General features: G+C 39.0%; 1 protein-coding gene across 9 annotated transcripts in view; it reads right to left on the minus strand.

Moving 5' to 3' along the window:
• Nucleotides 1-12255, minus strand: part of RERE (arginine-glutamic acid dipeptide repeats) — a 468133-nt gene that overhangs the window by 40351 nt on the left and 415527 nt on the right. For all 9 annotated transcript variants that reach the window (XM_033922383.1, XM_033922386.1, XM_033922385.1 and 6 more), the window contains 4 exons: nucleotides 4411-4503; nucleotides 3376-3575; nucleotides 3023-3184; nucleotides 1719-1829 (listed from right to left, as the gene is read on the minus strand). In XM_033922383.1, the coding sequence (XP_033778274.1) occupies nucleotides 1719-1829; nucleotides 3023-3184; nucleotides 3376-3575; nucleotides 4411-4503 (566 nt within the window). The remainder of the gene's footprint in view (nucleotides 1-1718; nucleotides 1830-3022; nucleotides 3185-3375; nucleotides 3576-4410; nucleotides 4504-12255) is intronic.

Raw genomic sequence — 12255 nt, forward strand, 5'->3', positions numbered from 1 at the left:
GTGGAGTCTGCATGCTAGGAAAAATGCCTCTTACTCACTGTCTTGAAGACCGAATCTTGTCATTTTGCAGATGACTGAACAGTCTTTCTGGTGGGCTTTGGAAAAGCTGGGGGCCATGTCAACTGTGATGTTGGTTGAATTTTCAGCACGACAGTAAAAGCTTTTTCACAATGCTTTTTACCTGTTATGCTCTCTGTGAAAAGGCCTGTGCACCTTGGAAGAGCTGGATTAGAGGAGTGATCTCTGACAATCTGTGAACTACTTCTGCCTTTCAGTCAACAGAATGGCAATTTCTGCTTTTTAAATAGTGTTCCTTCCAAAGGAATTTTGTCCTGCCTCAAGGAAGAAAATGACTCACCAAAGAAGGAATCGCCTGACCCCCAGCTGCATAAGATGGTCTGGTCTAGGAACTTGAACTCAGAGCCAACATGGGAAAAATATGTTTTAAATTCCCTGTTCTTGACAGGATGGGGAGAGAGAATAAGTATGTATAGGTATGTGTGACTCACAAATGGAAGATTAGATTAGATTAGAATAAGTGTTTGCATTGACCAACAGAAAAGACAAAATGAGGAGGGTGGAGGGACTATGAATAAGGCAGGAAGCCTTGTGTATGCTCAGAACACTGTAAACAAAAAGGTTTCGTTTAGCTAGAGATAATATGTAGAAATAAAAATAAGACAAAACAAAAATTCCAAGTGATACCTCTTTTATTGGACTAACCATAGAATGGTTAGATTAGTTTTGGAAGGTAATTCTTCTTCAGATCAGAGATTAGCTAGAGAAGACAAAAAGTGTGGAGCTGTCCAGAGGATGTCACCAGCAAGCGTGCCTGCATTTCCCCTACTTGTTAATTGAGAAAAAAAATCTACTATCCAGGACAAGTAACATTATTGCATGACCGAAATCTTCTGCACAAAAACATGAATATTTACATAGCCATCTTGACATCATAAAAATGGAGAAAATGTCAGCAAATAAAAGACCATTTGGCCCATCCATATCATAGAAAAGATAAAGTTGCACCATTTTATGTGGTTTTTAAAAAAATATTCTTTATTCATTTTAAAACTTACAAGTGTACAAAAGAACAACATGAAAGATATTCATACAACACTTGAAATTCTTTCAATAATATCATAAATATATAAATAAATTAATTTCCCTCCCCCTATCCACCATTTTGTTACCATTAAACATTCCATATATTTGTTATAAACTCATTATTAAATCAAATTTTTACCCATCCTCCCCCCTCCCCCCATATGAAAGAAATACCATCAGAGGAAAACAATGCCTATTCATTACAATATTTAACCAATGGCCCCCAGATCTTTATAAAATTATTATAACTACCTTTCTGTAAAGCAATTACTCTTTCCATCTTATAAATATGACATAAGGAATTCCACCAAAATGTATAATTAAGATTAGTATAATTTTTCCAATTATTAGTAATATGCTGAATAGCGACCCCCCGTCATTATCATTAAAACCTGATATTTGACTTTCCTCATAGACATAACAAACAGAACAGTATCGTACCATATATTTTATGTGGTTTTATTATTTTTCCTATAGTCTAACAAAGAAAGTATCATTAAATCATCCAGATTGTTTGGCCTAAACATGGCAAATACCTCTTTCCTTTGTATTTCATTACTGCCTATGAGGAACCTAAAGTGCTGGAGGAGAACCTTCACATAGACACTACTTACTTGTATTTTGGATTTTTTCCCACACGTCCTACTGAGATCTTCAGTATCAGATGAGGCCTTTTCTCGCTGTCGCTTGGTGCACTTCAAGGGAGATGATGCTTCATCTACTTTCTAGAGAAAAAAGGAAAAAGGTTGAATGTCTTACCTCAGAGTTTGAGGGGGGTGAGAGCAAGAAAATCTAGGGTAACACAGAAATTTAGACAAGTGTACTGGGTGGGAATTTCAGTGTAAGCATGTGTGACCTACAATGCAATTTCTGATAGGGTACAGTCTTTGAAATGAGCTTTATATCTTTTTAGAGTGATGTCTATTTAAGCACTCTGGGCCAGATTCTCTAAGCTCCAATATCACAGTAAAAAAAATACCATGGCGGGAGTGATTTTTGTTTTACTGGCGATTCTTAGCACAATAGCATGCAATATGTGGGGAAAAATCGCCGGTAAAGAGGGAGAGGAACTGTGCTCAGAAGAAAAATCACTAGCAAGCAGGGAGAGCAGGGGCTGCTTTTTTTGTAATGGACGCAGCTGTTGTGTGTGCACAATATACATACAAGAGCTGTGCTTTAAAAAAAAAAAAAAAGCTCCCCTGATGCTAAAAGTCCCGCCTCCCCCCCTCGACATCAGGGTACTTTTTTGCCACAGGTTTCGGGGGACACTGACAGCAAGCTTCCTTCCCCCCCAAGCCTGGTGGTCTAGTGGGCCATTACCCCCTCATCTTTTTTTTAGAAAACTGGCAGGAAGGGCCTTAGGTGCCTGGGCCATTCAGGGCTTTAGGCCCCTTCCCAATGCATCCTGGCACTGGGAGGGAGAGGCCTGACTGGCTCAGGCGCCTAAGGCCCCTCCCATAGTAGGGGGGGGGTGCTCAGGAGAAGAGGTTGACTACCCACAGGTTCAGGAATAGAATGTCTGTCGTACTAGAAATCATATATTAGATTAGATTCTTTAGTTCCAAAAAACACTGCCAGACCTCTTTTTGAAGGAGTGGATAACGGTGCTTAAGGGTATCATCCTGCGCTTTTGAATACTGTACTATGTACGTGTTTAGCTTTTTGAGAGTTATTTTATTACAGTAATCCAATAAAAATCTTAAAGAAATCCAAACCAAAACAGGCTGTATGTATAGTTTGATGCAGTTGAGTATAAAAGAGGCAGAACAACAAAAAAACAGACAGATTATGGGATACTTTTTAAGTTATCTAGAGGAATGAGGGAACTAGACAAAAACCATAAGAGCAATAAAAACTATTAAATTGGCTGTTTGATATTCAGATTAGTTTCTGGAACAACTCAATACAGCAGGCTTACCTTGGTGGATTTCTTACTGGAATCTGCTTTACTATCATTGCTGGAAGTGCTGGCAGCACTAGGGGAATTTCGGCCACTGGAGCGAATATCCTCGTTTATAGGAGAGGTGCGTCCATCGGGGCTTGCTGTCTGTTTCTTTCTACCACTTCGCAATGTAGACATCTGTTTAAAGAAAAAAAAAATAACGAAACAAAACAAGGCATATAAACTACAATAGGTAGAAATTTTTTTAAAATTACTTAAAGCTTTATCACCCATATTTCATTATCCTCATCTAAATCTCTCATAAGAATAAAGTGAAGACTCTTGGATTAGATTTTGCTGCTCAAAGCTTTCTGAGTATGCATGCCTACCGAGCCTCGATTACGCCTGGTCCTCATGCTATGCTTCCCGCTCAACCCATCTTCTTCCTCTTTGACGGGTTTAAACATAAAGGGTGGTGGGTCAAGTGGCTTCTCAATGGGGGGCAGCTCTCCATACTTTTTGAAGTGAATGCGGCAGTCACTGCACAACAGGATGTTTTCCCGACCCCCGTGGTGCCAGTCTTTGGAGGCTTGTAGGAAGAGAAGAGAAAAGGCAAACAAACAGTAGATTCAATGTAAAGAATTGGGGTGGGGTGGGGCAAACAGATAGCCTTTATGTCAGAGGCATGGGCTATGAAGCTCCTTGGCTGGCCAGAAGTTCATCCTCTTAATCTCTCTTCATTAAATAACTATTTCGTTTTCATTCAATTTCTTCCATTTTGTATATCACATTAAAAAAAAAAAGGAAATCATCAAAATCCTGCCTGAAATAATACACCGGAAACTCTCTAATGAAAACAAAGCTACATACCTACAAGCAGGTTGTCTCTGAATACAGCAGGACACTCAGAGAAATACTAAGGAGCTGAAAGTATCATCTGTCTCTCCTATAAGGGGAGCAAAACCTGCTCTGACCATTATTTCTCTATCTTCATCTATTGGCAGGGGGTACAACCCATTTGTAAGGACTGTATGATACAGAAATTTTGTGTTAATTATGGACTGTACCATTCCATGTGCTCATTTGACCCCATAGCAATAGTTGGGGGTAAGGTTTCGAGGAGAAGGACTTTTATACTGGCAAACGTTCAAACAGGAAAATATGTGAGTCAAGTACCTGCTGGCAGAGCTGCTGCTGAGTTGTGCTTCGGAAGAATAGCCTAATTGGTCAGAGCAGCAGGCTGAGAACCACTGCAGTTCTCTGTTATCTTGGGCAAGTAACTTAACTCTCCACTTTCTCAGGTACAAACTTAGATTGTAAGTCTTCTGGGGAACAGGAAAATACTATAACATAATTTAACTGTCCATGAGCTGCAACAAAGTTGTGAGCTAAATCCCTCCCCAAGCGAACACTGCCATACTTACTGGTTGAGAAGCAATGACGGCATGCATAGCCCTTCAACTCTTGCTCGCTGTCCTCGCTATCGAAATCATCTTCACTGGCTGAGCTCAAGTCCACTAGATGATTCAACATGGGGGTGGAATCAACATTAGTTTGAATATTTTAGCTATACCACTATTAGAAGAAATTCTCTCATTACATTCATTTATTCACTTTTTATTTCACCTTTCTGTAAAAAATGCTCAAAACGGTTTACAAAAATACCATAAACAGCTTCTATTAAAAAAGAACACAGGTGGTCATGTGATATGCTATGCACAGGAAGCTGCACTGCATCTGATGTCTTGCAAGCCACTAATGTAATCTGACCCCCATCCCCTCCAAGTAGGCTTGTTTTGCATGGAAAATTTTTTTTACTGAAGTAGCAGCAGCCTAAAATAACTTCCAAACTGCAAAAAAGATAAGGAAGATGGTAAGCAGAAGTACAAAATGGTGGAACCTTTGAATGATTTGTCTGTGCTCACTGATAGTTAAAATAGCTCAACTTATTGAGTCTGGTACAGGAGCTAGACAGTAAAATTTGATAAGACTAACAAGTAGTGGAGACTAAGTTCCACATTTCTGACATGGAAGATGGCATAATAGAGGCACAGACCTGATTAAAATCCGTCCAGCAGCTGCTTTGCATCTAACTTGCCAGCTCTTATGTTTCTTACTTTTTTTTTCATTTGGACCCTTTTTCCAATCTTTAAAGGATGTTCTTTTGGCTCTAACAGCCTCTTTCACATCACCTTTTAACCATACTGGCTCTTGTTTTCTCTTCTTTCCACTTTTGGTAATACAGGTATAAGATCCTTTATCTGAAATTCCCAAAACTGAAAAGTACCAAAAACTGAAATTTGACGCGAACTGGAATGAATCAATTGCTCCAACATGGCAAATGATGAAACCAATGTAGCTGAGTGTGTTTATCCTGTTTTCTGCACAAGTCAGGTCAGAGAGCTGGAAAATGGCAGAGGCAGATTCCACTCAGGGTGGCAGTGAGAAGAAAAGGTCGGAAGGCTGGAAAATGGCACAAAGAGATACAGATTCCACTCAAAGATAAGTTGTTGAAATTTTACAATGAGATGACCAAAAATGAATGAAAATCAGAAAATATTATATGGCAAAAAATTAACATTTAGATCGAGTGCTGACCAAGTGGGTTCGGCAAAGAAGGTATAAATGCATGCCATTGACTGGTTTGATGGTAATGAAGCAAGCCAAATAATACCATCAAGAACTGAACACCAATGGTGAGTGTGAATATTCAGAGGATTGGCTGCAGAAATTTAAAAGCCATGGTGTTAAATCTCTCTAAATCTTTGGTGAAAAAGCTTCTGAAGATTACAAAGCAGCTGAAAGTTACATTGATGAATTTGCTAAGAGGATATCTGAAGGAAACCAAGGTCTTGAACAAATTTACAATGCTGATGAAACAGTCTACTGGTGCAATGTTCTTATAAAAACACTAACAGCTGATGAATGAGCACCACATGGTTTTAAGGACACAAAGGACATGGTAATTGTTTTTGCATGTACCAATGCTGTGGACACAAATTAAAGTTGGCAGTGATTGGAAAACACCAATATCCACGATGTTTCAAGGGTGTACATCATCTACCTGTGGACTATCATGCTAACAAGAAAGCATAGGCAACCAGAGAAACATTTAGTAATTGGTTCCATAACCACTTTGTGCCAGAACAAAGAAACTGGACTGTAGGGAAACTGGACTGGAAGAGAACTGTGAAGTTTAAAAATTCTTTTAAAAAAAAAAAAATCTTTATTCATTTTGACATCTTACATCAAGTGTAACAATAATCAACATTGAAACTGAATACATCACTTGAATTTCTATCATATTCAACATTAAAATATAAAATTTTATCCCTTCCCTCCCACCCATACTATAATATATATAATCAAATATATTTTATAAAAATTCTATTGATCTAAACATTTGATAAAATTCAATGAATTGACCGTCCTTACAAAGGGGTTATCATTTGTTCCTTTCACTAATTACAATCCTCTAGACACTAGAATTAGTATATACAAACTCATTAGGAAATGCAATCTTACCCTTTTCTTCCAAGATAAGACAGCTGATCAAGGCCCGACAGGGCTTTATAGACCCTCCACTTGGAACCCCCCGGGCAATTTGGACCCCCATTTACAAGTTTTTCACAATCTAGTGGAAAGGGACATAGCTAGTTTGGAAGGTCAGCAATCTCATATTCGGCGTAATGTTTCTAGAGAGATGATGCAATCCATACAAGTACTATCTCAAGACACCAGCATTGTCATACGCCCTGCCACTAAAGGTGGAGGCATAGTGTTACGAGATACTACAACTTATGTTAGTGAAGCTCGCAGATAACTCAGTGACACTCAATATTATGAAGCTTTGCCCACAGATCCCATGGTAGAGATCGCTGACCTTATCCAGCATGTCCTCTTGCAGGCTTTGGAAAACAGGACCATCACTGACAGGGAGTATCGTTTTTTGCATCAAAATCATCCAGTTATTCCAGTCATATATTTTGTCCCCAAAATCCACAAAAGCCTCACTCTCCCCCCAGGGCGTCCCATTGTTTCGGGGATAGGTTCTTTGTTGGAGCCTCTGTCAGATTTTGTGGATTTTCATCTCAAACAGGTTACTTTTGCCAAGTCTTACATAAAAGATACCACTTCTATGCTCATCTGGCTTCAAGAGTCCCATTCTGTTCCCCAGGGGGCTCTTCTAGTCACTTTAGACATCACAGTCTTATATACTAATATCCCCCAGACCAGTGCAATTGAGGTTGTACGTAGACATCTAGGCACCCTAAATTTGCCAGCAGCGAGAGTGGATTTTTTGGTAGTCATTGCCAGCATAGCTTTGCAAAAAAATTATTTCATGTTTGATACTGAGTATTTTTTGCAGATTCAGGGTACTGCTATGGGGGCCACTATGGCCCCAACTTTGGCATGCCTGTATGTAACTGACTTTGAAGAGACACACATTTACACTTCTACTTATTATTCAGACATCTATGTTTGGAAACGCTACATAGATGACATTTTTTTGGTGTGGACTAATACTTTAGAGGCCTTTCATCAATTTTTGCAGTGGTTAAACACTTGCAATCCACATTTACAATTCACTTCCTCAATCTCTCACACCCAGATTGCCTTTCTTGACATTCAGATTGTGTTGTGTCAGGGCCATTTTGAAACCATGATATACTGCAAACAGACCAATAGAAATAATCTGCTGCATTATGACAGTTATCATCCACGTCATTTGAGGGATAACTTGCCCATGGGCCAATTTTTAAGGCTTAGACGCTTATGCAGTGACAGAGAAGAGTACAAAACACGCTCCGTGGACATGTGGCAACGGTTTATTGATAGAGGGTATCCGAGTGGCATTATAAAAAAGGCCTATAAAAGGGCCTTATATGCTCACCGCACTTATCTGTTACAGCACTCTCCCGCTGCTGCAGAAGCCCGAATGGTGTGTACACTTCCTTATTCATATAAAGCCTTTGGCATCAAAAAGATTATTAAATCTCACTGGCACATCTTACAGGTACACCCAGGGCTCTCTCAACCCCCTTTGTTTGCGTTCTCCCGATGCAGAAATTTATGAGATCACATTACCACCTCTCAGTTTGTTAGTGAACATACTCATATTCCTGAACATCTTAAGGGTCATTTCAAATGTGGAAACTGCACTATATGCTCTTAAAACAACTCGCATCAATCATCCTAACTTACCCAAATTTCACATTATCCAACATCATACGGATTGTGATACTCAGGGGGTTGTATACATGATTATATGTCCGTGCAAGTTGTTATACATTGGACATACCACCCGTAGTATTAAGGTACGCATTACTGAGCATTTGAGCAAAATCAGGAGGGGCGATATGGGAGCCCCCTTAGTGCAGCATTGGCACTCGGCTTTACATCAGCTAAATGATCTCCAGTTTATAGTTTTGGAAGTGGCCCATTTAACGAGAAGAGGTAATGTTCAAGCTTGGTTGTGGAAACAAGAGCAGAGATGGATATATCATTGGAAGACAGTGACTCCTACTGGACTGAATCGAGAAGTCGAATGGTGGGCGTTTCTTCACCAATGATGGACAGTTTGGTATATCATAAATACAGGGTGCTCAGCTGAGCACTGACATCACAGGAAATGAGAGACTTTTTCCTTTGAACCAGGTATCCTGCCGACTGTGTCGAGAGTTTTATACACTTTTTTCCTTTTGAATTTTATAAAGTTTCACCTTCTTTTTGTTTAGGAAGGATTTAAAATTGAGTTGCACACAGCGCAGCGGGTTCTCTGAAGAAGCCAATTCGGCGAAACGCATCAGAACCTTGCCGGACCATCGCTGTATGGACATTTAAGTTAAGTTTGGTTGTTTTCACTATTTTTGAAGTTTCAAAGTGTTGGACATTTATTCACTTCATGGACATGTAAAATATTATACTGTTTTTTAAGAAGCATTTTTAATCACCTTTCTACCACAATAGTTGGTGCAATGATAGATTCTGTGAAAAACTCTTTAGGGGTTTGTTCCCCACGCTGAGCTTTTTCCATTCCATCTGTGGATTCTGAGCGCCATCAGGGTTTAAAAAGGTATTAAAAATTTCTTCAGGTTTGTTCCTTTATTGTTTTTTGTGGTTATCAAGTCTTGGAACAATTCCCTGTTTATTATTCACCCAGTTGTTTGCTTTGGGTAGCAGTTATTTGCTGGCATGGAACAACTTGCATTTATCAGTGAGCAAGAGATTATGGCAGTTTACTCGATCAAAGAGAGACTACTGAAACAGAAACATTTGTTAATTAGACAGATGACACTGGAAGAAGTCTTTAAAAAGACGGCCTCTGTTCTTGCACCATCATCAGATAGCCGAATACGACTTTTTGGCTAAGAAAAGACTATAAGTGACTAAAGACTATGTTTGGAACAAGTTTGTGTTAGAAGTTTTGGAGTGTTTTAATGTTTGCAACTCTTTAACCAATAATGCACACTCTTTTGGCCTCTTTGTAAAAGGGGCCCTCTGTGAATAGTGCACACTCTTTCCATAAACAATATGGTGCTCGTTCATCAGCTGATGTCAGTGCTGGAAAATTATGGGATGTGCACTCCTGTATTTTACATCTGTCCTACATAAAAATTTGAGACAGAGACATGTTAGTTAGTGCAGGCTCCTTGGTGAACAACTTTGTGTTTGAAGTGCTTGAATTGTTTAATGTTTGCCTTATTTTGAAATAAAAACATAGGAACATAAGAATAGCCTTACTGGGACAGACCAATGGTTCATCAAGCCCAGTAGCCCGTTCCCACGATGGCCAATCCAGGTCACTAGTACCTGGCCAAAACCCAAGGAGTAGCAATATTCCATGCTACCGATATAGGGCAAGCAGTGGCTTCCCCCATGTCTTTCTCAATAACAGACTATGGACTTTTCCTCCAGGAACTTGTCCAAACCTTTCTTAAAACCAGCTACATTATCCGCTCTTACCACATCCTCTGGCAACACGTTCCAGAGCTTAACTATTCTCCGAGTGGAAAAAATTTCCTCCTATTGGTTTTAAAAGTATTTCCCTGTAACTTCATCGAGTGTCCCCTAGTCTTTGTAATTTTTGACGGATTGAAAAATCAATCCATTTGTACCCATAGGTATGGTGGCAATTTTACGGCCTTATAGTCTGTCATTTTCTGACTTTACAATACCATTCTGAAAAATGTAAAATTCCAAAAACTGAAATATGCCTGGTCCCAAGGATTTCAGATAAAGGATCTTGTACCTGTATGTGGAATGCATCTGGTCTGGGTTTCCAGGATGGTAGTTTTAAATAACATCCATGCCCGATTTTAGCTTCATTTTAACCGTTTTCCTTATTTTGTCATAGTTATCCTTTCGAAAATTAAATGCTGCTATAGCAGATTTCTTTAGTGACATCACTCCAGATATCAGCTCAAATTTGATGTTTGAGCGCGCTTCTTGCATTGCATCCCAACATATAAAGTACCTTATGCCAATAACACACATAGAAATAGGTATTATCATAAAAATATTATTCATTCAATTCTTATCAAATTAAACTTAAGGTTAAAATTAGAATTAAAATGCCAATTAATTATATGCATTACATGCATTTCCATAAACCATAACCCCATGATTAGTCTGTGTGTGAGAGGGGCTTCTCTTCCAGAAACTAAATGGTTTCTTGTGGAGAGAATTTTCTCACCTCTCTCTATAATTTCCTGGTCTTTTGTTAATTATCCTTTCAGTTTTTAGTCATATTTGCTTATATATAAAGATAAGCACACCCTGTCCATGGAAAGGTCTATGTTATGCCCTGCTATCTGCTCTGTTCCCGCTAGACACCGCCATCTCATGTTATAGAAACATAATGACAAATAAAGGCCAAATGCCCCATCCAGTCTACGCATTCGCAGTAATCATTCTCTCTTCCTCTCTCTAAGAGATCCTACGTGCCTATCCCATGCTTTCTTGAATTCAGACACAGTCTGTCTCCACCACCTCTTCCGGGATACTATTCCACACATCTACCACTCTTTCTGTAAGAGTATTGTCTTAGATTATTCCTGAGCCTATCATCTCTTAACTTCATTCTTTGTCCTCAATCCTAAGCTTCCTTTCAAATGAAAAACTCATGTTTGTTTCCCTTCGATTACTGTAATTTAATATTTTGTACATCGCTTAGAATTTGGAATAAGCGATTAATCAAATACTTAATCAACTTGGAAACTTGGATCTTAGTTGTGTTACTGTTTAACTCATCCTTGCTTTTCAACTAATGTACTCCAATTTTAATGGATTGTTTTAATATGTATTATATCTACACTGACTGTATGTATTTTTCTCTGTTGTGAACTGCTTCGAATCTTTTTGGAGTAGTGGTATACAAAAATAAATTATTATTATCATCATATCTTCCCTTTCCCACTTTTCCTCCAAAGTATACATATTGAGATCTTTAAGTCTGTCCCCATACACACCTTATGATGAAGACCACACACCATTTTAGTAGCTTTCCTCTGGACCGATTCCATCCTTTTTATATTCTAAATGAGGGCTCATCAGAGTCTTATACAGGGACATCAACACCTCCTTTTTTCTACTGGCCATACCTCTCCCTATGCACCCTAGCACCCTTCTAGCTTTCGCCGTTACCTTTTCAACCTCTTTGGTCACCTTAAGATCATCACATACAATCACACCCAAGTCCCGCTCTCCTGTCATACACATAAGTCCTTCACCTCCTAAACTATCATTCCCTTGGGTTTTTGCAGCCCAAATGCATGACCTTGCATTTCTTAGCATTAAATCTTAGCTGCCAAATTTCAGACTTATTTTTTTAGGCTTCTAACATTTGTATACAGACACTTCAGATTGTGTTTTTTCCTTACATCTAGAGGCTGCTCAGAAGTTGACAGATAATTTGTATCCTTTACTCTGCTTTCCTCTCAAAAATTCCTGGCTTTCCTTTACGATTATTTAAACCTATCTATTGGGTTTCCCTATATACCCTGCTTCAATAGTATCCTTTAAGGATACTCCACACCGAATCATCCACTCTAAGACAACTGTCGGCTTCTTCCCCTCCCCCTAATCTTAGTTTAAAATCTATTCTATCTTCTCTTTAAATGTCAGCGCCAGCAGCCTGGCTCCATCCTGGTTAAGGCGGAGTTCATCCTTTAGAATAGGCTCCACCTTTCTCAGGACATTGCCCAGTTTCTAACAAATCTAAATCCTTCATCCCTGATTGAGACTTCATAACTCTGCCTATCTCTCTT

The sequence above is a fragment of the Geotrypetes seraphini genome, chromosome 15, assembly GCF_902459505.1.
Source record: "Geotrypetes seraphini chromosome 15, aGeoSer1.1, whole genome shotgun sequence".
In the NCBI taxonomy this organism is placed as follows: Eukaryota; Metazoa; Chordata; class Amphibia; order Gymnophiona; family Dermophiidae; genus Geotrypetes; species Geotrypetes seraphini.